Source organism: Perognathus longimembris, chromosome 5 (assembly GCF_023159225.1).
Source record: "Perognathus longimembris pacificus isolate PPM17 chromosome 5, ASM2315922v1, whole genome shotgun sequence".
NCBI lineage: Eukaryota > Metazoa > Chordata > Mammalia > Rodentia > Heteromyidae > Perognathus > Perognathus longimembris.
Window position 1 is genome coordinate 82,106,937 of NC_063165.1, and position 26,259 is coordinate 82,133,195.

The 26,259-nt window shown below is 46.5% G+C and overlaps 1 protein-coding gene across 2 annotated transcripts in view; it reads left to right on the plus strand.

Moving 5' to 3' along the window:
- Veph1 (ventricular zone expressed PH domain containing 1) overlaps positions 1-26,259 on the plus strand; it is a 111,006-nt gene that overhangs the window by 55,722 nt on the left and 29,025 nt on the right. For both annotated transcript variants that reach the window (XM_048347214.1, XM_048347213.1), the window contains exons 7-10: positions 1,789-2,009; positions 9,400-9,609; positions 11,940-12,331; positions 24,405-24,544. In XM_048347214.1, coding sequence (XP_048203171.1) covers positions 1,789-2,009; positions 9,400-9,609; positions 11,940-12,331; positions 24,405-24,544 — 963 coding nt within the window. The remainder of the gene's footprint in view (positions 1-1,788; positions 2,010-9,399; positions 9,610-11,939; positions 12,332-24,404; positions 24,545-26,259) is intronic.

Here is a 26,259-nt window from a genome sequence, read left to right on the forward strand (position 1 = left end):
TGAGTCCATTTCTTTTTTGACAATGTCCCTCCCTCCCTCGCTGTCTCCCAGTTTTCCCCTCCCATCCCACCCACAAGTTGTATAGTTCATTTTCAACACAGTGTTTAGTGAGGGGCACATTTCTGCATTGTTCACCCTTAGTCCCTCCATTTCTGTGCCCACCACTTACATTCCCAAAGACATGCACATGAACATACAGGACAAAAAGAAAAGAGGGGAACAACTCTTGTTTCCATTTCCTTGGAGTTCATTTTGATCAGCGTGATCTTGTGTGATCAGATGTGCCTTTCTGTGTGTTCCTCTCCTAAGAGTGCCCTCCTTTGGCTCATTGTGGGTATGGCTTTTTTAAATGTTGGAAACAAGTGTCCTATCTGATGCCCGTCATCCTAGCTATCCTAGAGGCTGAGGTCAGGAGGACTGCAATTTGAGGCTACCTTCTCAAACAGATGGTCAAGACCGCCTCTCGTCCAATAAGAGTCCGGCTGCGGTGGTGTGCACCTGCCGTCTCAGCTCCCTGGGCGTGAGAAATAGGGGGATTTGCCGGGAACTACCAGAGCGCTGGCCCTGGTGCCTGCCCGCTTCGTTGCCCGTGCGCTCGGGAGTTGGGCCTGGGATCGAAGGCCCCAGCCAGGTCTGGCTGGCGACCTCACGTGACCTGCACCGGGGCACGTGTGGACGCCTTGAATCCAAACCATGCCTTACGCCGGCACGAGAAACCTCTTAGACACAGAACGCTGAAGGGCTGTTGTGAGTAGCAAGCGGCGCAGCCCGGAACGGATTCCAGTCGTTACTGCTCGGCAACCGAATCTGACCACCCTTGAATGACACGGTTTCTCCTCGGGTCCCAGCCTCGGCCCCACTCACCTTCTGAGGGCCCGGCCTAGCAGGGCTGGAGGATAAGTTGGAGGCGGATTGACCGGCAGGTGCAGGCAGTGCCCCCCGGGGCGTGGACCTGTGTGGCATTTACTTGGGGTCTCCGAAAACCACCTGCTAAGGACTAGGAAAGAAACGCCACTGCTGGAATTTTCTCTGCCATAAGCACAGAATTTCTTGGCAGCCACTTCTTCATTGGTAGGGTCCTAGGTTGGCATATCACTTTTGCTTGGCTCAGTTAACTGGGATGGGCACGCACACACACACACACACACACACACACGCACGCACACACACACACACACAGTGGAGAGCGCACAGACTCCGTTCTTTGCCAGGCCGAGGTGAGTGGGCACTGAGAAGGCCTCTCGAGGCTAGCACGTGTAACTGTCAGGCAATGCTAAAGGACCGGGGATCCCTGCAAGGGTTTCGTTGACCTTTGCCATGCAGAGTCTGGCACAAACATATTACAGACATGCCCCACCTATATGGTGATGGAATAAAAGCATGCGTAAGCCAACACACGCGACCCCATATGTGTTTATAGATGTTTATCGTTTTAAACCTAGCTTCCACACATGAGAGAAAACACATGAGCAGTGTAACAAAAGAAATACCAAGAAGCTAAGACATGTTTCGTCCGGGTGGGAGGAGGACAAAGGGAGAGGAGAAGAGGGAAGAATGTGGTCGTAATACTCAAGGGACACACGTGACCATCGCCCCGGGAAATGGGAGAGGACAGGTGTGGGGGGTCAGGAGAGACGGAGGAGAAAGGATGGAGGGGTGACACAGATCGCGATGCACTGTGCTCATCACCTGACATGTTGACTTGCAACCCCTTCATCCAACGACCCAGAGGCAGTGATAGTGCCATGGCGTAGAAGCTTTACACGGTGTGTCTCCTGGTGTGTTCAGGAGCAAGCCCGGAGCTGCCTGCCGTCTCTGGTGAGCCAGCTGACCAGCGTGGAACACTCTTCTCACCACCTGCTGCTGCTGGAGATTAAAAGTATCACCGATGTCTTCTCCTCCATCCTGGGCCCCCAGAGCAGAGACATCTTCCGCATGAGCAACAGCTTTGCCACCATTGCCAGGCTCCTCTCGAGACAACTGGAAACGGCCAAGGTGGAACCCAGCAGGTGAGCGAGATCTAGGGAGAGCCAGGCCTGCGCTGGGGAGGGGCTGGGTGCCCGAGGGCAGAGCACTGGCAGACTCCCCAAGGACAGCCAAGCCCATAGCTAAGTGGAGAGAAACTTCTGGATGAGCTGGGTCACGCTCCAGATCTTGGCTCCACCTATGGAGACCAAAATACCCCGTAAAAGATGCGCAGGTAAAGTAGCACGACACGTCCTCATTTCTCCAGCAAGCGTTTGATAGTTGCATATTATGTGCCAGGAAACTGGGTGGCCATAAAGAGTGAACACGTTCTCAGCCTTACTTGTTAATAAAGGAGATAAAGAGCTCAGTAATTGGAAGGTAGGATTTGACAACGGTGGAAGGTTGTTGGTGAAAACGGGGTTCAAAGAACTCGGGGGGCGCTGAGGTGGAGGCATCTTCCTCTGCCGGAAGGGAGCTGGGATCAGACCAGACTCGGAGGAAGTGGTGTTTAGAACTGAACCCGCCTGCACGTGCGAGCCGGGGTGTGCCTGACGGTCGCCGGGAGTGACTCGGGCGGAGGGTGTGACAAGAGCAGGCCCTGGGGACGCTGTGCTTCTGTCCTGTCGGCCATGAGACATCATCCGGAGAACCTGCGCGTGGCGGGATGTGCTCAGAACCCACGTCAGGAAGCTCGCCCTGGCCTCCGCGCATAGACAGTGCCGAGGAAGAGGCAGATAGGAGTCAGGTCTGCTCGGGAAGGACAGGACAGTGCCCAGGAATGCGAGTCGTGAGGAGGGAGCCCAAGGCCGCCTGGCTGGGCCGCCCCAGGGCACCTGGATTGAAGCTATCCTGCAGGGCAGCGAGCAAAGCGGGCCCTTCCTGTAGGCTTGTCTTTGGGAGAACAAGGAAGACCTTGCAAGAGAATGGGGGAAAGGGAGGGAGGACAAAAAGAAGGAAGGAAAGGAGAGAGAGCAGGGAAGGAAAAAAGGAGAGATGGGAGGAAGAGAGGGAGGGAGGGAGGGAGGGAGGGAGGGAAGGAGGAAGGAAGGAAGGAAGGAAGGAAGGAAGGAAGGAAGGAAGGAAGGAAGGAAGGGAAAGAGGAAGAGAAGGTAGGAAGGAGAAGGAAATGAGAAGAAAGGAGGGAAAGAAGGAAGGAAATGAAATGCGGAGTGCTGGTTGTTGATGCTGTACCTCAGTGACAGAGCATGGGCTATGCCCATGTGACCCCTCCACACACCCCCCCCCTTAGTAATTCCACCCCCAGCAGCACACAGGAAAAGGTGAAGGCCACCCCTCCCCCCACCCCTCAGCCTCTCTACCGTCCCTCCAGAACGCTCGCCAGCCACTGTCCGCTTCTCCCTGTCAGTCTCCATGAATGGATGTTAGTCATGGGGCGGGAACCTCGGAGGCTCTCCTGGGTCGGTTGCTAGGGCTTCTCTCCCAAGATGCCCCCTGCCCCCCCGCAATGGCTGTCACGGAGACCACTGAGCCCCAGTCATTTCCATCTGTGCCCCCAGTGCAGAAAGCTCTGCTCTTTTGTCTACAGCACAGAGAAAAACCTGATCCTTACAATTAAAGAGGGGACAAATAAGTGAAAAGATGTGGAAGGGAATTAAAGATGATAAGGTATAAAACAAAATGTCATCTCATTTACAAATGTGACACTAGCTCAGCAGGCCCGATTTTAGACCTGAGGCCCAAACTGTGAGAGTGTTCAAAGAATGCCCGCTAGCCTCGCAGAGAGAACGAGAAGATAACAGGGAACCTTCTTTGTGCCAAAGGTTGCTGAATAGAACAGTTTCTCCAGATGCAAAACGTGAGAATATTCGCGTTTTTCCTGTCGCTCTGTACTAAAGAGTGTTCATATCTATGCAAAGTTTATGTCCAGGCATACTGGGTATTGTATGAAAATGTCACAAAGATTCCCCCAACCCTGGATGACTAATATATAATAATTGATATATTTATTAAAAATAAAAACCACGTTGTTACAAAGAAATAACCAGCAGCCGCTAAATCACAGGACACCCAAGCAGAGCATTTGGATCTTGAAATGAATGCTGGAGACACAAAAGGGTACAGCAGCCATGGTGGATTGCCAAGATGGAGAAGGTGGCCCCAGGTTGCCCCTGGGGCTGAGCAAGCCCTGTAGAGCCTTCTGGGTGGTCTTTACAAAACCCTTCCCCCTTGGCCTTCTGGAAGCCAGCCAAAGCCAGGAAGGAGAGCGAGGCGCCTGGCTACTGGGTGACTGGCCCGCGCCCGCACGCTGCTCCAGGCGGGCAGAGGGAAGAACGGCCATGCCCGCACACTGTGCTAGTAGTCGGCACGGAGGGAAGAAGAGCAGTTTGCCATGGACAGGGTTAGTAGATCGAGCCCGGCCTCAAGTGGAGTTGGAAACTGTGAGGGATGGGAACTGTGGAGAGAAAGAGATAAGGAGGTAAATGGAAGAAACAGGGAAAGAGACAGACACAGGATGGGGAAACCGGAGGACAAGGATAGAGAGAAACACTGAAGCCTGGCTGCTCTGAACTTTTGGCTTTGTTAAATGATAGATAAATAGACAGACAGATACATAGATACATAGACAGACAGACAGACAGATAGATAGATAGATACATACATACATACATACATACATACATACATAGCTACATAGATACATCGATAGATACATAGATAAATATACTGATAGATATGATAGACACACTGATAGACAGATATGATAGATAATGATAGACAAGATAGATATGCTAGATATATGGACAGATAGATACATAGAGAGATATGATAGATGATCATGATAGACAGGATAGACAGACAGACCTAGATGCAATAGAGACATTACATACAGGAACTCCCGCTTTTTCAGGCAAGCCACGTTTACATGAGAGAAAGTGGGTTCTTAGTGAGCTGGGGATGTACCCTGTGGGGTCAGGACCAGCATAAAAGCACATGGTGCTTTGCCCAGCATTGTGCCCTGCCTAGGAAACGCTGAACACAATGCTACCTCAACAAAGTCACTTTTCAGACTGAGACCAGAGTTTTCTGAGAAAGGAGTGTATCTTGAGAGGTCGATAGCAGTCACCTGCTTAAAATGAAAACCGGGGAGCCGGTGCTACCTCCTTCCTCCGGTCTTATGGAGAATGCTTAGTGACTGAGTCTCTGCTCTGCTGACATGGAGGGATCAGGAGCGGATCGTTCTTCCTAGAAACCAGTGCTCTCCGTCATCGTGTGAGGTGTTCCTTGTTCCTGCTGTAAGCCAGCATGCACCCTTCCGAGAAGCCGTGGGCTGGAGGAGTGGATTGGGTGAGGGAGCCCCAGAACACATTCCGTTCACTGCTGGGCTGACATGCGCATCTCTGCCGCATCTCTGCCCCATCTCCTCCACCATGACTGCTTCCAGGGACCGCCTCACCCCACGGTGTGAGAACTCATTCGTGCACAGAGTTCACACACCTCAGCCACAGTGCATCCATTCCACATCACCATTGCAATGCAGGCCTGAAATCCCAAAGAGTATCTAGTACCAAGCACTCTCTAGATGACAGATGGATGGATGGATGGATAGATAGATGACAGAGGAAAGATCAATAAGTGATAGAGATAGATGAATGATCAAGGGATAATAGATGATAGGGAGGTAGATTATAGCGATAGATAGATGGATAGATACATGGAGCATAGGTGATAGAGAAAAGGTGATAGAGTAGATGTATGATAGAGGGATAATAAAGAGATATATGATAGGGATAGATGGATGATAGAGGGAAGATAGATAAATAGAAAAAAAACGTGATAGAAGAAATATAGATTATAGAAGAAAGATGGATGATAGAGATAGATGGATGATCCAGGGGCGGTAGAGAGATGATAGAGCAATAGATACCCCCAGATAATAGATCAATGGATGATAGAGACAAGATAGGTGATAAAGAGATAGATGATAGACAGGCAGATAGATCTTTCCAATATACACATGCGTGTGCTAAAAACGTAATATATTATTAACTTGGAGACAATTGGAGCAAAGTCAGTCATAGTAAAATAGACCAAAATTATGACGATCGGCTCCGATGGCAGCTGCGTGAGCCTGGTCTCTCTCGCCCTCTCAGAATATCTTAAGTGAAATGCCTTCTCCTTTTCCCTTCACTATGAAGTTAGTGGGGGGGGGAGAACTTCAGCAGAAGCACAGCGATGCCACAATCACTGACCTGAAGGTGGACACACAGTCTCTGGCAGGAGTGACATCGTCCGCAGGGATGCCCCGTGGGGGAGACGATTCCTGTGATGAGACGGAGCAGGCCAGCAGATCTCATCATGCTACTTAAAAGGGTGTGTAATCTTACGCAAATGAATTGCTTCTGCCATTTTCCATTGAACATCATGGGCCACCGAAACCCCTCGGATCTCTGGGATCATTTGCACTTTGTTCCAGGTGACTTTATTCAGCATGTCCTCCAGGCCAGAAAGTGTGACTCCGACCAGCACCTGTTTACACTGTTTCAAATCACAGCAGAGTGACTGCAGAAACGAAGACCAGAAAATAAGCGTTTGAACACTCGGGGGGACCTGACGTTGCGGCCATGCCCCGAGATCGCAGGCTCCGCCTTAGGTACTTGCGCATTGCGGACGACCAGACGCCTACCTGCGTGACAGAAGGCTGCTGGCACCTTCCTTATGCAAGGCTTAGTACTTTTCGTCTGGTTGTAGGAAAATCCCTGCAGTGCCCCGGGAGACTGGCCTCCCGCCCTGCACACAGGAGGCTGTGGGAAGCGGATGCTCCTCTCCTCCTTGGCTGGGAGTAGGCAGAGCCTGACTCCCAGGCCCCTCACTTGGGGCCAGTGTCCACGGTGGGAAGCAAACAACTTGGGTTTTCCCATTCGAATTTTTCACTCTCTGTGGCTTCATGGTCCAATCTATTATCTCGTATGATGCTTTTAGCAGCCCAGTGATGCAATCATTAGGGCCACTTTTATGACACACACCAAAAAAAAAGAGAATTCAGTGATTTGCCCTTTCACAAATAAACAGACACTTGGAGCTGCGGACTGGATCTTTGCCCGAGAAGGCAACGAGCAGCCCACTTCCCCGCGCCATCTCTTCTGTTTTGTTGTGATGCTTTGCTTTCTTGCAAAGACGAGGGTGGAAGAACCTAGCTCTTGTGCATGCAGGACCAGCACTGTAACACGGAGCGACAGCCCCCAGCCTGCACCTTCTGTCATCCTTCTTGACCGTGTGTGGGGATAGACCAACTGTGGAAGCAGCGCTCCTCAGAGAAATGCGACCATGGGCAGCACCACACTCCGAACCCAGGGCAGGGCGCATTTGCCCAACTCTACTTTTCCCTCCTGAGCCCTCCGCCATGGCCTCCTCCTTCTTCTCTACCAGGCTCTCCTCCACACGAGTGCAGATCCTGGACATGCAGTTGTAAGCCAACAGTGTCAGATATTAACTCATAGGATTTGTCTTGGATCTGAGAAGCCAGGAAGAAAGACTGACAGTCTCCCCGCCCCTGCCAGCCTTACAGTCTCATCTCCCGGGTTAGGGCGAGTGGGAAGCTACCCAAGGGCGGATTTGTTTCCCTCGAGAGGAGGGAGGTCATTACCACCACCCAGCTCATCTCTAGAGGTAATTGTTTAAACTTTACTTTGGCAACGAAGACCAGAAACCATTCGGACTGGAAATCTTCGGAACCTCTTGTCATGTGGCGTGTTGAGTTAAGGCCAAGTTAATATTGAAGGGGATTATAGAACTCTGGCAAAGATTTCTGTAAAATTACCTCTGCAGTTAGAAGTGACAAATGGAAAAGAAATAGCAACCCCCTGCCTGAGCCCAACCCCCTGGCCGGCGCCCCACAAATAAACATCCACCGCGCTGAGGCCCCACCGGCAATTGCACATTCACGGTGTGCTTCCTCCTTTGGAAGAGAAGCAGGAGAATTCGTTTATCTCTGGAAAGCATCTTTGTTTTCAAAGAATAATATCTCTCTCTCTTTCTCTCTCTTTCTCTCTCTCTCTCTCTCTCTCTCTCTCTCTCTCTCTCTCTCTCTCTCTCTCTCTCTCTCTCTCTCTCTCTCTCTCTCTCCCCTCTCTCCTGGGACTTGAACTTTGAGCCTGGGCACTGTCCCTGAGCTTCTTTTGATCAAGGCTTGAGCTCTACCATGTGAGCCACAGCCGCCACTTCTGGCTTTTTCTGTGATGCATGGGAGATTAGAGTCTCGGGGATTTTCCTGCTCGAGCTGGTATTGAACCACAATCCTCACACCTCAGCCTCTGGAGTAGCTAGGATTACAGGCATGAACCACCACTGCCAGTTCTCTGTGCTCTTTTAAAAGCAAGAAAAGAGGGGCAGAGAAAGTGATTATAACCCGGATGCTATTATCTATAGATTCCCAACCTCTCACCAAAGCACAGTGTGCTGGGGAAGACCCTGTCCTGCTGTGACAGGAAGCATAAAAGAAGATGGCTCACAGACCAAGCTCACGCCTGCGCAAAGAGGGAGTTCCTACTCAAAATAACCAATGCAATAGAAGGCTGGCAGCATGCTCAGCAGTAGAACTTTTGCTTAGTAAGTTCAAGGCCCTGAGTTCAAACCCCAGTATTGGAAAGAAAAAACAAACAACAACAACAAAAAAAACCCTCTGTTTTAGAACTACTCTATTTGGAACTACTAATATCATTTATGGAATATCTCCAACATCTTCAAATTTAGACTTTTCTTGCTTTCAGGATAAGCTACACTAATTTCTATAAAATTAACAAAGACAATAACTTACAGATCCATATGAAATTTCCTTCTCTCAATTTTATTACAAACGCATCAATACATATAAACCTATAAAATGTATGATTTGAATTGCATGCCGTATTTTTGGAGCTTTTCTAAATCAGAATATAGTAGAAAAGTCTCTAATCCCTTCACCATGTATTTCTAGTACGAAGTGGACCCAAACACCAATGTTCTCCAATTCTTTTAGCATAAGTTATATAGAAGCAATTTCAAAGATCTATGTCTCTGATAATAAACATTTGATAAATGGCCAGTCAAAAAGTATCACCCATGGGGCTAGGAATATGGCCTAGTGACAAGAGTGCTTGCCTCATATACATGAAGCCCTGGGTTTGATTCCTCAGCACCACATATATAGAAAACGGCCAGAAGTGGTGCTGTGGCTCAAGTTGGCAGAGTGCTAGCCTTGAGCAAAAAGAAGCCAGGGACAGTGCTCAGGCCCTGAGTTCAAGCCCTAGAACTGGCAAAATATATATGTATGTACGTATGTGTGTACATATATACACATATTTTATACATATATATATAAATATCACCCAGCAAAAATCTCAGTTCTGAATAAAAGGCAATTAAATAGAGAATATTACCACTCTGAAGGCTGAATGTGACTGTCATCTAATTTGATCCTTTCTGTTCCTTTAGGACAAAAACCAGCACTAACATTGCATTTCCTGAGAGACTGGACGAAGCCAAGCTCACAGCAGCTGGAAACAAAGATGATGAAAAGCTGCAGGTTAAAATCCAAGCCTTTGAAAACAAAATTAATACCTCCATCCATAGCTCTGGCTCTATCAGACGATATAGTTTGGGCCATATTTACAAGGAAGAAAGACAAAGCATTAGGTTTAACAGGTATAAATTTTATTTGGTTTGTTATTTAAAGCATGCACTTCATGTTTGCTACTGACTTGGTGTTTGTGGTGTTTGGAGGGTACTTTTGTTTTTGCCAATTGTAGGGCTTGAACTTGGGGCTGGGGTGCTATCCCTGAGCTCTTTTGCTCAAGGCTAGTGCTCTACCTCTTTGAGCTATAGCACCACTTTTGGTTTTCTGGTGGTTCATTGAGCTAGGATTACAGTCATAAACTACGGGCACCTGGCTGCATATGTCAGTTTTGAAAATGATGCCAACAACTTCTCTGGACTTCTGGTGAAAAATCAGAAGTAAAATTAGAGAAAGAGCCAGGCACTGGTGGCTCATGCCTAGAATTCTAGCTACTCAGAAGGCTGAGATCTAAGGATGGAGGTTTGAAGCCAGCCCAAGCAGGAATGTAATGTGACACTCTTATCTCTAATTAGCCACCAAAAAGCCAGAAGTGGAGCTGTGGCTCAAGTGGTAGAGTGCTACTAGCCTTGAGCAACCAATTTCAGGGACAGTGCCTAGGCCCTGTGTTCAAACTTCAGGACTGACTTTTTTTTTTAAACTAGCATAAAAATATGTAAGTCTACCATTTCAGAGCCAGATTTGCTGTGAAACTCATTTTTAAATCTTTGCCCTTGGGGTGACCTATATTTTCAAGATAGGATTTATTACACCATGGAGTTTCACTCCCTGGAGGCAGTAAATCTTTGTCCTTGTGTTAAGATTTCTTTTCCTTAGGGATCTAAGTTTTAAATAAAATTATATATATATATATATGTGTGTGTGTGTGTGTGTGTATATATTGGTGCTGATTTTATAATTGTGCAGTTTGTTTAGTTTTTTTCTTACTTTTAAATTCCAACTTAAAATTATGAGGTTTCAGAAATATATTGAAAGTTTAACAGTGTTTAAAAATAGAAAAGCATGAGTGTTCATGCTTTAAAATGATTTTAAAATTTGTATTTTATATTGTTTTATCTATCTGTCTTTGCAAGCAGTCTTCAGGTTAAAGATACTTCTAACAGGTTACAGTACATTTCCTCTGTAGGTAAATTAGATGGGATAATAGAATTCATAACCCATAATATTCTTTGAAAGCTAAGCTTTAAACTTCATTATGCCCTTTCACAAATTGAATTAGTTTAAAACAGAAAGTGGCTACTTGCCATTTTGACATCCAACTCATTTTACGAGGCTTAGGCAGCTAGACATCGTTTAAAACAAAATATTAACTTATATTGCATGCATATCTTTCGTCAGTCGTCTCTCAGTTCTTAAGATATATTATTTTAATCATTCCATGCCTTAATATGCTTGCAACACAACAATATCTTCAGATGAGTGAAAACCAAAAGGCTTCCAGATTTTAGAATCAGAAATCAACAAGCATTGGGCTGTGGTAGCCAAAAACCATAGGTTAGCTAAAAGATCAGGATAAAATTATTATATTAAATCCTGGTTAATAACAAATGAAACCAGACTTGTCTAACAGTTTTTCCATCAACGAATATTGTTATGTGCAAAAGTATTGCATATGTTGTTTTACACACCACTGCATTTACTAGAACTGCTGAGAGGACTGTATATATGATTTCAAACCTCAGTTGGTTTTTTTTCTCACTTTTTTTTTTTTTTTTTTTTTTGGCCAGTCCTGGGGCTTGGACTCAGGGCCTGAGCACTGTCCCTGGCTTCCTTTTGCTCAAGGCTAGCATTCTGCCACTTGAGCCACAGTGGCTGTTTTCCATATATGTGGTGCTGGGGAATTGAACCCAGGGCTTCATGTATACGAGGCAAGCACTCTTGCCACTAGGCCCTATTCCCAGCCCTTTTTCTCACTCTTGAAAGGAATACTTCTTTGTGAAAGCGGTTCTTACAGCTTTGTTTTCAACCAGCTAAAATGTTTTATATATTACTCTAACCTGTTGTCCTCCACATTCTATTGTCCTAATTGTACTGTTTTCTGATTTGTATTTATGTCTTGAGACAGTAACTTTTTGAATAAAAGTAAACCTGCAAAAAAAAAAAAAAAAGATTTCTTTTCCTTTGCAGGGAGTGATACCAACGTTCTTTGTTTGTTTGTTTGTTTGTTTTGCTAGTCCTGGGGCTTGGACTCAGGGCCTGAGCACTGTCCCTGGCTTCTTTGTGCTCAAGGCTAGCACTCTGCCACTTGAGCCACGGCGCCACTTCTGGCTTTTTCTATATATGTGGTGCTGGGGAACCGAACCCAGGGCTTCACATATACGAGGCAAGCACTCTACCACTAGGCCATATTCCCAGCCCCCAATACCAACGTTTTTTAACTGTGTGGATTTCTCTATCATAGGTCCAGAAGTTTGGCTCTGCACACCCTGCTCACCAAGGGTGTGAGCTCGGACGATGGGGAAGAGGAGGAAAGAGCTGAGCCTCCCACCAGCCTCTCCCTGTCAGAGATAAACGCAGGGGGCCATGGGAGTGACAGGCTCCCGCAGATGGAAACCTACCCACCGCCGCTGAGAGTCTCTTCTGCTTCACACCCAAGCATTGCACAGATAGAACCAAAGAATTTGTCAGAAACAGTGAAAGAAGAGTCTCAGGAAGCGATTCCAACGGCCACAGGTCCTACAGAGTATCACGATAAGCTCTACCTGCACCTAAAGGAAAACCTCAGCGCAGTGAAGACCTACGCCCTGGAAATCGCCAGGAAGGTCCCCGTTCCCGATCAGTGCACCATTGAAGGTAGGTGCTCCCATCGATCCTTTCGTCCAGCCATCGTCCCAAGCTTGAGAAATCTCACGTAGTCTAGGAAAGAAAACACAGGAAATGCAAATCACATGAACTGTGGTCCCCTTTAGCCAAACCGATTCTTTTGAAAGTAATACATTGCCTTAATTACTTTTGTGTTGTTTTTTTTTTGTAAAATTCTTTGTCTTTCAGCTGGCCATTTGAACCTACTTAGGATCATCAGGCCACTGACTCTGATTTTTACAATCATGATAAGTTGTCCCTGGTTACATGTTCCCAGTGTGCATAAAAATCTTGGAAAGAATCTGAGCCCCCATGGCTCACACCTGTAATCCTAACTACTCAGGAGGCTGAGATCTGAGAATCACGGTTTGAAGCGAGACGGGGCAGGAAAGTCCATGAGACTCTTCTTTCCAATTAACCACCAAAAAGCTCCAAGTGGAGCTCAAGTGGTAGAGCACTAGCCCTAAGCACAAAAGTTCAGAAATAGTACCTGGGCCCTGAGTTCAAGCCCCAGGACCAACACACACACACACACACACACACACACACACACACACACACACACACACACACACACTGGAAAGAGGTCTGTGGCCTTCCAACAGGTACATTTTCATTGCTGATCATGCAATAGGTTTTCATTGTTGAGCTCCTGTGTGTCCCCCAAGGCAATGCCGATTCAAGCACAGAGCAAACACTCCTTGAGCTCTGAGAGTTTGGATGACAGAAAGAAAATAGCAGAACCTTGGAGGCAGTCAGAAAACAAAGGACACGGGAAAAACGAGGTCTGGGGGACAGATCTCCCGTGAGGAGCACAATTTAAGGTGGCATCAGAAAATAGCAAAATTTTAAGTCCTGCCAGGATTAGTAAACTGTGTCTTGGGCAAAAGAAGTCATTAATAATATCAGTCCTATCTCTGATTACAATGTGGCTATGTCTCATCACAGACTTTTTGTGTTGTCTTATGGTTTAACTTTTCTTGCCTATATTGATAACGAATTTCCCAGCAGTCTTACACTTGGTGCTCTTATCCTGACCCTGGGGAAGATGGTGGTTTGAGAGGTGGTTGATACAGTGGCAAAAGGCCCCGGCAGGCTCACTCTCTGACTGTAGGCTGAACTGGCTCGGATGGAACAAAGACCTCATTGGCTAATGTAGACTTTTCTCTAGTGAGTCTTAGACATGATCTTCCTTGGAGACGGACACAAAGGTCCTAGCACTCTGGCAGAGCTTGCCATTGGTCACAGGCTACCACCAGGGTCTCCCTCCAGAAAGAAACACAGCCAGAGGGAGCCACGCAGTTCATCCTCACCTGTGACTGACTCTCAGGGCTCAGTACAGGAAGGGCCACTTCCTCTACTCTGCTTTCCACCCCCTTTCCTACTTCAGAGCGCGAGAGGAACGGGTCTGAGCGAATGGAGGCTGGAGCGGCTTGTAGGAGCACCTGGCTCTTCAGTACCTCTGTAGGGAACCTGCTCCCTTTCAGAGCTGCACTAATGTGATAAGGCTTCCCAAGTCCTCTGCTAAATGGCCAAAATAAAAGTAAGATTGCTCCTAGCCAAGGGCTGCTATAATCTGAGTTCCACAGGAGATGGAGATGAGGGAAGGTCAGGTTGCAGACCAGCAGGGGCAAGAAAGATCATGAACTACTCCCCCCTCCATGTCAACAGATGAAAGAGAGAGAGAGAGAGAGAGAAGAAGGAAGGAACAAAGAAAGAAAGAAGGAAGGGAGGGAGGAAGGAAAGAAAGAAAGAAAGAAAGAAAGAAAGATTGATTTGGCAGTGCATGCCTGTCTCCCCAGCTGTGGTGAGAGGCATAAATGGGGTCTGTGGTCCAGAAAAAAAAGTGAGACCCTATCACAGAAATCACCAGAGCAGAAAGGGCTGGGGTGTGACTCACATAGTACGGCACCTGGCTGGAAGAACTAAGCCTGGCACAGTGCTCATATTCAAGATTGCATTATTGATAGCATGGGAAGACCTAAAACCAATATAGCTCAAGCAAATGAACTCTTTAGAATTGCTTGTTTTTCTAATAATCTGTTTACCTAATGCACACGTTGAAGAATGCAATGCAGGAGAGGCTGGATGGAGGGGATCCACAGCAAAGATCAAGGGAGACACATTTCCATGTGCCTGAATAAAGTGTGTGTTTGTGGGTGTACATTTGACCTGAAGTGTGAAAGACTTGCGCTAGCGTGGGCACAAGTCTGCACTTAGTTCAAGCACCTAGCTGTCATAAACACCATTATTTGAAGAGTAAAAGTTAGTTGGTGACCCAAGTAACTTGGTTTTTTTCCACCAAAATATTGAAGGAGTCCATCATCCCTCCTTTTGATCGCAATATTTCCTATCAGGGATGACCTGGAACAGAGCGTGTATTTCTTTAAGATGACGTTTTGGAATTCATTCATACTTCTGCAATTACCTGGGAAAGTCCTTGCATGGGGATATGTGTGAGGAACAGAAGATTTATTTATGTGACTCAATTGTTAATACATCCACTAGGAAAGGACTGACTGATTGCTGGGGATGGGCTATTATCTCAGAGATTGTATAACCCATTCAGGGAAAGCCAGGGGCATGTAGCTGGCACAGTTTGGCTTTCTGCTCTGCCCTCCAACACTTACAGAGATAAAATGTGGGCTTAGAAATTGTGTCCTGTTGAGAGTGTGGTTGGTGTAAAAGAAACTTGTTTCATCTTTCTTGGTGAATCTATGCCAAGGACTCAAGAAACAAAAGCAAAACACAGTCACCTCTGCAGCATTTAAAGAGACCACCAGTGTGACACAGTGACAACAGTTTCTCATTGCTGCTGCTGCGTCTCCCTTATAAGAGCAATTAAATGTTCACCAAATGCTGGTGGCACTCACATCTGTAGTCTTGGCTACTCAGAAGACTGAGCTCTGAGAACTGAAGTTTGAAGCCAATACAGGTAGAAAAATGCAAGAGACTCATCCCCAATTAACCAGCAAAACATGAGGTGGAGCTATGGCTCGGTGGTAGAGTACCAGCTTTGTGTGGGAATAGCCAAGCAAGAGCACAGACTTTGAGTTCAAGCCTCAGTGTTGGCTTTTTTTTTTTTTAAGGAAAGGATGGGGAAAGGGGGAACAGTAGAGAGGGGGAAAGAAGACAGAAAGAAAAGGAAAAAGGAGATAAATTCTCTTGGCATTAGGTTTGTCCGTATGAAAGAAAAAAACTGGTATCGGACGGTTTTGACCTACACAAACAGAAATTTTGTAGAGTTCAAGCTTATACCACGTAATAAATGATACTGAAAGGCGAGACGCTGTAGACCCCCACACAGGGCCTGGCCACGAGGAGCCTGGGGACAGAACTGCGTTCCTAACCCCAGCCGGCCGTCTTCTGCCGCCCGATACTGAGCACACGAGGGCCAGACGGAGTCCGCAGGTGCACCTGTGCAACGCATATCAAACTCCGGGTCTTCCTGCGTTTGAACCTAAGAATGCCTGATAGTTCAGGTCAGTGCATTGCTCTTGAGCCTGGAGGCCTTGGATTCGGTTGCTCGGCCCAGGAAGCCCTGTATTCCCGAGCAAGGGCACGCTCGCTGACGCTCCGCTTCTTTCCAAACCAGACCAGGAGAGTGGAGCTCGTTTGCCAAAGAGCGTCTTAAAATTCTGAATCATTGGTGTTTGTTTATGTGAACAAAAATGATTCAAGGATTTTTTTTTTAAAAAGCACACAATAGTAAAATAAAACTTTGAAAACTTAGACCATCGCTGGAGCTCCAGAAAAGCTGATGTAAAAGCTTATTTTAAAAGTTGTGTTTTTTTTAACCCTCCATCCATGTTACTTTGGTTTGCTTTGAAGTATTACTTAATTCGGTGAAAATACATCCCATCTGTCCAGCCTATCAGGAAACCTGACTCACAGAAAGCTAATCTTTAAGCCGGGAAGATGATTCTGTCTGTGCTTAGCCCACATGAGCTGGATTTTCTTGAAGTAAAAGTCATTGTAAATATCAGGAGCCATTTTCATGCTTAGTACCAATCCTTGTTGGCTGTGGGCGGAAGTCCCCCATACGGTGGTGGATCGCCAGCCCGCCATCACTGGTCTGCTCATCTTTCCGGTCCAGTTACAGCCATACACAATGGGCTCCCATCTCTCCAAGGCTAATGTGAGCCTGGCCCAGAAACAAGACAGGGGAGGAAGAGGCCCTGGCTGAGGCAGGCAAGGAGATCCGGGGCCTGAGTTCCACTTCAGCACCCCTGCGGGGACAGGCGTATTACCTGCAGGTGCAAGTCAGTCTCCCAGTTCCAAAGGAAAGATGGAGGACCCATTTCTGAGCAGGCTTAGCTCGAGGATTTGCAGATGCTCAAAACTTTAACATGGCAGGTGGTAATATTTGGGGACCTATTCTTTTGGATCGTAAAGATGGCAGGCAGGGACATCTAGAGAGGGATGATGACAAATGTATATACCCAGTGGTTTGGGGGGGATGGTTCCTCTTTATTTTTTAGTTTAGCAGTGGGGTAGAGACTATTTCTCCAGGAAGGAAGCTGTAAAGTCTGTAGCCAGAGAAGAATTTGAAGCTTTTGTTCTCCCTCACAGAATTTAAGAGGGGAAAACCGTAAATAGAGTGTTGTATTGCCCTGTTTAGCCAAGCTGGGTAAATGAGGGAGACACATATGGCTGACATTTCCTCGAACATTTGCAGAGAGTTAAAATGGGGCAGAAATAAGTTGGAGGCAACAAATGCTCTCCTGAGCACAAGACACGGGAATGGGGTTGGTCCAGGGGCTGTGTGCAGGTTCACCCACCATCGGTGTTTTCATGGCCAAGACAATCAGTCCCCATTCCTTTTCATGGAAACGGTCACTGTTTTGCCGTGGCATTGAATGTACATGAGGGTTTGTTTGGGGTTTTTTTTCAAGTTCTTTCCAAAAGAACCTTGCACATGCTTAAATAAAAGCTATCTTTTCCAGTCAAAACAGTTAAGTCTATGCCTACAGCCCTGTCGTAGCTTCCTATTGAACTTTTATTTCATAGCCATACCAAAATCGTTACCCCAGGCTATATTTTTATCTCAGTCTTTGCTTGTTTTTTCTTTACACCAAGCCTTTAAACTTATAAAGATTTGCTGCAAAAGAATCAACACAAACATAGAGTTCCTTAGTGTTCCTAGATTATTGATATTGTACCGTCTCATTAATTCAAATGTCAAATTCATAACAAACATTCTGGTGTTATTATTTCTAGGAACTCTACCATGTTTAACTTTGCGTTACCTGGTCTATTTTGGATTTTGGATTTGTGCGCAACAGGGAGAAGAATTATTATTTTGCTTAAAGTAACTCAGTAACTATATAAATATAATTGTGAACTTAAAACATAACATACATGAGGACATTTTCCAAAGCAAACAATAAGAAATAAGCCCACACCTATAATTCCAGCAACTCAGAAGACAGAGATCTGAGGATTGTGGCTCAAAACCAGCGCAGGCAGAAAAATCCATGAGATGCTTATCTCCAATTAAACAGCAAAAACAAAAAAACAAAAAAAACAGTGCAAGTGTGGCTCAAGGGTGGGAGTGCCAGACTTAAGCAAAAATAAAAGCAAAATGAGACTCTCAAGGCCTTGAGTTCAAGCCCCAGGACTGGCACAAAAACTTAAAATCAATGAATAAAACAATGGCGCATTGCCGTTCTTGTTTGGTTAATCTGGGAATACATTCAGTGTGGATGACAATGTCCGAATAGGCAAAGAGAGCCAGCAAATTTCAACTCAGAAGCTGGGTTTCCCAACATTTGGAGCTTCGAAAGTCCCCAGATGCTCTTAGCAAAGCATGGCCGGTGTTAACTTTTGAACTCAAGCACATTTCTAAGGAAATGCAACCCATGTGTTCATTTTCACTCTGTCCACACAACTGGATCCAAATGCTGTTCACTCCGTCGGTGAAGGCAAGGCTTGGAGAGCTCTTCTGAGCCCCGAGAGGCGATTCACTGATAAGACGCCTCAAGAGATAGTTCTGCAGCAATGATTAGGGACCCAGATTGCCAGCCTGATAACACTATTTGTTTTTTTCAAATGATAGGAATCAGTTGCAACTTAATAACCAATCTTTTGTTCGGATTTTCAGCTATTCTGAACCCCTTGTTCTAAGGCCCGAAGGAAATAGTTGCTAATTTTCCTGGTATCATGGATAAGATTCTAGCATCAATGAGGAGGCAGGAAATGACAGGGAGGAGGCTTCCGGGTGCTGATTGGCATGCGTGGGCCTCCTCCACAGAAGAGGAGCAGATGGCGGGAGGCTGGCCCCTGTGCTGCCCAGTGGCTGTGTGGATCCTCATTCCATGGCTGGACTTCATCCTGACACACACAGCAGTGTTAGGAAGCCCTGGGCTTGCTAGCGACCAGTATGAGGTCACTGGCACAAAAAAGCCAAAATCCATAAATAGAAAAAGGACATATTGTTGTTGATAAACACAAATAATAAAACAATAGCATGGAGTGACAGATACAAGGCCACGATCAAGCCCCTAGCTTCCTAACACTACTCATGAACGGAATGAGCAAAAGAAGAAATGGGGTGCAGGTACCTGCATTGTCTATAACAGGCTTCACCTTTTCTGAGACAGTCACTTCTGCTCCTTTTCCCAGAAGTGTATTTGGAAAATGGAGGAGAAAAACAAATATGTGAAGTTGGCTGGTTATTTTGTCCCCCACTTCTTCCTTGGTCCCCTAGCAGACACAGGTTCTATTCAGGTCCTTCAGAAGGAAAACATTTGGATGTCTAGAATTACTGATTCCACAGCTTCCTTTCCTGTCATAAATCTCCCTATCTCCTCCCTCTCTTTGAATTCCTCCTCTCCTGTAGTTCATTGTATTTGCACTTCCTTTCATTCTCTAGGTTGTTCTAATCTCTGGGTTTTAGTACCCAGCCCCTCTTTGCATTTCCAGTACCCAGATCTGAGTCCCAATTTGCAGATCCCCATTCTTGGAAAATTCTTGGCGATGCTCTTAGACCATTTCCTGGTGCACAGTAACAAAGGAAATCAAATGTCTTCAAGCAACAGGGCTCTCCATATTGCAACAGCAACTACACCAAAGAAAAGCCATGTGTAATGGCATTGGTCCCAACCAATGCGCGAAGGCTGCAAGGGAGCGCATGCAGTTACCCTCCTGAGAAGCTTTCAGTCAGACCCAGACCCTGACCATTCGGGTTTCCTTAAGACGGGCATTCGTTTCTAAAAGTGGCTTCCAACGTCAGTGTAGACATAGGCAAATTCACTTTATAGAAATCAGATGACCGCTACCCTTCTCGTGTCAGCCACGTGATTAGACCAAAGCAGACATCCCAGGACAGCCCTGGACTTGCTGAAGGTGACCTTTGGACCTGCTAAATGCCATGGAAGAACTTTAGGGTTGGACACCATCGATACCCATTAGGAGGAGATGCTGTACACAAGCTCCAACCTTCCTGACGCAGCCGGTCCCCTGACGAGGATGGAAAACATGGTTGTTTCCAGGCCACTGGGCAGCTCTGAGATCTCACGCAGGCCTGCCAGCTAGAGAGCAGGAGGAAGAGGCTGCTGCCTGCCTGTCTTTCCTAGCTGAGGAGGAAAAGAAACGTAAACAGGCCCGTTTCCCTGGAATTTAATCATCAAGTTTCCTAAAAGTGTCCGTCCCCCAAGTCTGGTTGCTGTTAGGCCTTGTGCAGCGTTGCTAGGCGTTTGGCAGCGCGTGGCGGTACCTGCAGGGCTCAGACTCGCCTGCCCCATTTGCCTCTACAAACTCCTGGTAAATCTCCGCTTGGGAAAGCCAAATTTTTATTTAGAACATATGGCTTCCACTGACGCTGGGCGACCACAGAGTGATTCTGTATCACTGCCAGAAACCGGCGGCATTAGTATCATGTCAAACAGAAATGTGTATTCGATTTAAAATTCATAGACATTCCACAGTGCCTTTCATGTGCGTGAGCTCTGCGGGCTCCTGTGGAAATACCCTACCTTTACTTCTGACTACGTTGATGGCAGCCGCTCTGTGTCCTGCTTGGACATGTGACTGGTGTTTGGGAAGCATGGAGGGTGGAAGGCAGGACACTGAGTTCCTCCAGATGATCGTCCCTGGGAAGACTCTGTGACGTCAGATCAGTACTGAGTCAAGTTCACCTCCCCAGAGCTGAGTCAGACATAGCCCAGTTATCAGAGAGTGACTCTCTCCCCAGACAGAACCAATGTTCACTAGAAATCATACCGTTCTTTGAAGACACCTTCAGTTCTCACTAAGTTCTCTGACTTGCATCCTTATTCTTGCTACTTTGGGGGGATTCTTGGCTAAATTCCTAGAACTATTAAAGGCAAGATGGAAATGAACCAAAAGAGGTAAATAATGACACTGTACTAACCATGTGCTGAAATTGCAAGTAGACAGTCATTGAATGGGAAATGCTTTGACAGGTGCTCTCTGGAGCAGCTGTTCCTCATCTGAGGAGCAAGAGACCCGGAAGTGACTGCAGATGTCACTGTTTAAATGCATCTGATTCATGACATGACAGCTTTATTTTTATATCAGCATCACAAGGATGAGGAAATAATTATTTGAAAATAGATGGCCATTCTGCAGTAAGATCAACATAAAATGACCCTATGATCAGATACGCCATACTGAAGAATGGAAAACAAGAGTTGAAACAAACACGGAAAGTGTTCATACATGTTTATAGATAGCATCACTGTTCCAAATAACAGAGTAGAAACAACCCTACCATCAATCAGTGAGTGAACAGATACAGAAAATGTGGTATGTCCACCAAAAGAAATGCAATGCTACTACACAGATGAACCTTGAATGTATCCTGCTAGATGAAAGGAGCCAGGCACAGTTCCATTTGCTTGAAATATGCAGAGTAAACAAATCCCTAGATACAAGATGCAGATCTCCATTGCCAGAGACAGAAGGAGAGGAATAAGGATTCATTGTTACTAGCTTTCCATTTGGGATGATGAGAAAGTTCTAGAACTAGACAGTAGTGATGGACATACACCATCATGAACATATTGAATGATACACTTTAAAATGGTAAACTTTATATGTTATGTGTAATTTTATCATAATTAGAAATTTAAATATCTGACCACACATTCCGAAACATGCTCCAGACTTAATAAGCATCGGATATTGGACAAAGAAGCACTGTAACTATAACTGTAGATTGTGTTGGCTAATCCTTAGCTGCTAGGGCTAGCAGCAAGCACTGGATGCTAGATTGTCTTTGGTTTGTGTGTGTGCCACTCCCAGGGCTTGAACTCAGGGCCTGGGCATGTCCCTGAGCTTTATTGTTCAAGGCTAGCGCTCTACCACTTGAGCCACAGCTCTTCTTTCAGCTCCTTGATAGTTAATTGGAGAGAAGAGTCTCACAGATTTTTCTGTCCGGGCTGGCTTGGAACCATGATTCTCAGATTTCAGCCTCCTGAGCAGCTAGGGCTCATAGACCTGAGCGACTGGGGCTAGCACTAGGCTATGTTTCTAAAAGTGTACAAAGGGAAACTGCACTGTAGGAAGAAAACTATAGGAAGATGGTAGGGGGTCAGAGCTGCCCCGGGGCCCCTCTGCAGCTGGGCACAGCTGGACCGCGAGCCACTCTTATTTCCTCCCTCCCTGGCTTTCCCTTTTGGAGCTCGACTTGGTAAGGGAAGCTGTGTGAGGTTGGGTGGAGTCACAGAGGCCTGCTTCAGAAGCTCCAGGGATGGGAAGAAGTCGAGGGAGAGAGGGTCCTAGGCACAAGGAATGTGCTCCAGGACTGGGAGAGGAGAAGGAAGCAGCTAGAAGAGGGTGTCAGCCGCATCTACGAGCCGCAGGTGACTGTGCACCGCTGGAGCACGCCTCTGTGTCCTCCGGGAGCTGGGGGGGCGGGGGCGGTGGCCTCTGGGCCCTGCCACTCCTCAGCCGCTAGAGGCAAAGACCATTGGAAGTCCATGAGCATTCTCCTGAGAGCCTCTGGGACTGCCCGGCCTGCCTCCGCAGAGGGAAGTCCACAACCAGAGGATTTATATTCACAGCCGGAAGGGAGAGCTTCTGAAAGTCCAATCACATTGCGGCTCTGTTTTATATGATAACCTTTACTCCAGGCAGTTGGAAGAAAATGAAGGTGTGAATAATTAATTAGAAATGGTCAAAAGAAAGGCAAGTCTGTTTCATTTAATTATGATGATGATGAGCACCATCACTACTGGATTTGAGGTCACAGAAGGATAAAATAGAATACACACACACACACACACACACACACACACACACACATAAAACTTGAAAGCTGTTTCTATGACACAGGACTTAAAAGACACATTGACCTCTGTCATGTGAAACATTAATTAATAGCAAAATCATTTTATGCTGGTGACCTTCTCTGTGTTATAGATGTCCCTTAGTAAATTCCCTTGGTCCTAACTCCAGCAGCTCCGAGGGTTCAGGGTGGGATTTGGGGGGCAATCACCTGGCCTTCTCCCTGGGGATGAACAAGGATGTGTAGGAATCAGCCATACAACTCACTCATTGATTCCCTAGAAAGCTGAGCTGCACTGAAGACCAATGACATGATCAACAAAAATCTGAAATACTGTAAAAACAAAAGCGACACACAATTATAAGATTTAAGGAACTAGAAATAGCGAGGTCTAAATTATGTCCGCTTTTGACACACTATTCATGACTGTGGATCCGTGCAGAGCAGCGTAGGTGCTGGTGTCCCGTGCTAAGCCTGAGCTTACTTGGAAATTCACCTCCCAATCACATGACATAAGGCACATTATTTAGTGTCTCCGATTATTCCTTGAAACTGGGAGTATTTACGCACTATCTTATAACCCTTGTTAGAGTCCCTGTCAACTTTGAAGAAACTCTAACTCATTTCCACTTTTCAACAGTAGCATGAGTCCATTTGTTTTTTAAATGTCCTTGGAAGTTCAGATTAATTCTGACAGTAAGTTTCCCTGAGCTGCCACTAGAGTTCTCTACAAAGTTTTAAAGTCTGCAGTGTGGTAGAGCCTAAAGCATCTCAACATGGTATCAAGCCATGCAGAGGTCAAATTCTGCCTCTGGATGAGCCACCTTGAGCTTTTTTTTTTTCTTTCTGGATTCCTGAATGCCACCCATCTTTATCTGTACAGTAACAATTATCTTTTTACCAGTTTACCTATAGAGGGAAACACTCAATTCCAAGACTATAAGCTAAGTGGTCTCGACTGACTTCCTAATACTCTAGATTCCTTCACCTTCAAAGTGGAAGGAATAAGACTGTGTCTGTCAGCTTTTCAGGGCTGTGACAAAAGGCCTGGGGAGAAGAGGCTTATGGAAGGAAAGGTTTATGTTGACTTACAGCTTCAGAGGTTTCAGTGCACGGTTGGTCAGCACCGTTGCTTTAGGCCTGAAGTGAGGCAGAAGGGAGTGGCAAAGCAAGCTGCCAGTCTCATGGTGGCCAGGAAGTGGAGAGGAGGGAAGGGCGGGGGAGGGGAGGGAGGGGAGGGAGAAGAGAGGAGAGGAGAGGAGGAGAGGAGAAGGGAAAAGAGGATAGAAAAGAAGGGGAGGGGAGGGAAGGGAAGGGAAGGGGAGGGAAAAGGAGGGGAGAGGGGAGCACAGGATGGGACAGGAGTATGGACACATCCCCTCCTCCACATCCCCACATTCTTGTCCCCATAGGATGATCTCATTTATTGGCTCTAACGAAGAGCTCAGACTTCCGGAAGTTGTCTTTGTAGTTTCTGCACCGCCCAGAGAACAGGGCCACAGGTGCGGGCCCCTCCCCACCATGCAAGCCATGTGTGCATCTCCCACCGCTGCCCAGGTGTCTCATGAGAGCACTGCGAAGCGGCTCCGTGAGCCTTTGTACTGGGGAGGCGGCTTTCTCATCCATGGTAATCACTCAAAACTTCTCCCCACATGGTCATTCAAGACAAGCTGTTCCCGACAGCTTCCTTTCGGTGGGTAAGAGACGTCTCCATCCCAAGCAGGGGTGGGGGGCAGGCAGTGGCTCCCAGCCTGAACGCTGAAGAAGGGCTTCCGAGAAAGTAACGGGCAGTGCTCTTGTGCTTGCTTGCAGACACCGTGAGAAGCTGCGTGGCCAAGCTGTTCTTCACCTGTGCCCTCAAGGGCCACTACTGCCTGTACAGCAAGTCCAGCTTCACGCTCATCAGCCCGGAGCCCCAGGCGTGGATCCAGATCATGTTTCTCTTCCAGCAGGTGCGTGGCACTCGTGTCTGCCGCCGGTGCAGCCAGGGTCATTTCACTCCACGAGGAATTCTACGGCAGACGCTAATACGGAGATTGCAGCCACGCATGCAGTGCGTTCAGAAGTTCACTCTGAGCTTGGATATTTTAAGATAGGTTTCGTATAGAGAGGGCCCTGGGTTGCTCCTCCATGGGACAAAACTAGTCTTAGCTGGAATTCACTTTTAAAGATGACGTGGGGTGACGTCAGAGCCGGAACGCTCACGGGAGGCCCTGACCCCGCACTGCAAAGAACAAGCAAAACGATGGAAAATACCTTTCTGCAAAACAGCAGCAAAAAAAAAAAAAAAAAAAAAGATCTTATTTGGAGAGACAGCTTGCCTTTTCTAGAGCTAGCCTTTATGTCCTCTATAGTCTTTCCCAAACCAATTAATTTTATTGTGCACATACCCGTTGGGGCAATGATAAGACAAACCAGTGAGCTACTTTTTCTTTCCGCTGATTAGATGAAATTTCACAAAGAAGGCCTTTGAACTTAACAATGGAAAAGTTTCGTGCCAAAACGTGAATTCCCACAGTGGCTTTTGTTCGGAACACTTGTCTTAGATGCAGAAAATTGTTGTCTAAAATATCAGTGGAGATGATAAAGTGCGGGTCACTGCGGAGACCTCACATTCCGTGTTTGTGGGTGAGGAATTTTGCAAGGCAAACTCAGATTGCTGGCTCATCCACACAACAATCTCTTCACTCTGGGCTCATGTTCAAAACTGAAACGCCCCCTCGTACAACTACTTAAAGAGAATCGATTAAGTTTTAGAAAGCAAAGATAAAGAGATACGGGGTGGAGAAGGAAGAACAGAGAAAGGGAGATAAGACAAAACAGGGTGCAATGTTGTATAGTCGAATATTAAGCCAAAGAGTAAGATAAATGAAATATCTAATAAGATGTTTCTGCAATAAATCCTATAGACATCACCTGCCAAATAATCATGCTGTTTTATAAAGTCAGGCTTATTGAGGATGTTATGCCAGATTTCCGGTACCCAAAGACCGCCAAGGAGCCCATACCGATGCAAACGCACCAGAGTCTTTATTGCAAGCTCAAGCCTGGACTCCCAACCGTCACCGACACAGCAGACCTGGATTGAGAGCCCCGGCCCTCAGATAGGCAGGGTTTTCATTGTGATTACTACAGGGGCAGGGTATTTCCCACTTGGCAGATACTTGATTGGATGCCATTTAGCAAGCAAGTCTTGTCCTATTTCCATTGGCTATCTACCCTTTCAGTTATCTATTTTGGCTTTGATAACAGGAACTGGCCTCGATATCAGGAACTGACAACAGGTGGTCACGTAGCACTGATGCAGGGGGTTAGTGCAGGGGGTACAGCAAGTCACAAATGGGTTAAGCAAGCCATTTACAGAAGCAGAATATTGCGGTCAGGCTGACCTACTACCAACCTTATTTTAACAATTGCGACCATGTTTTCCCCATTACCACTAAGCAAGCTTGAGCGGGCTAAAACAATCCAGTACTCAATCATAAGTAAACCAACCCAACAGTTACCATGGCATTTCTACTACTATTATGGTTATTTCTATAGTCTATGACTATGATCATTGTTTTACTGTCCGTTACCATGGTTGCTACCCAGGTATAGAGGTGAACAAGGGCTCCCTACATTTTTAAATGTCAAACTATAAGAAACTAGTCTCACGGGTGGGGGT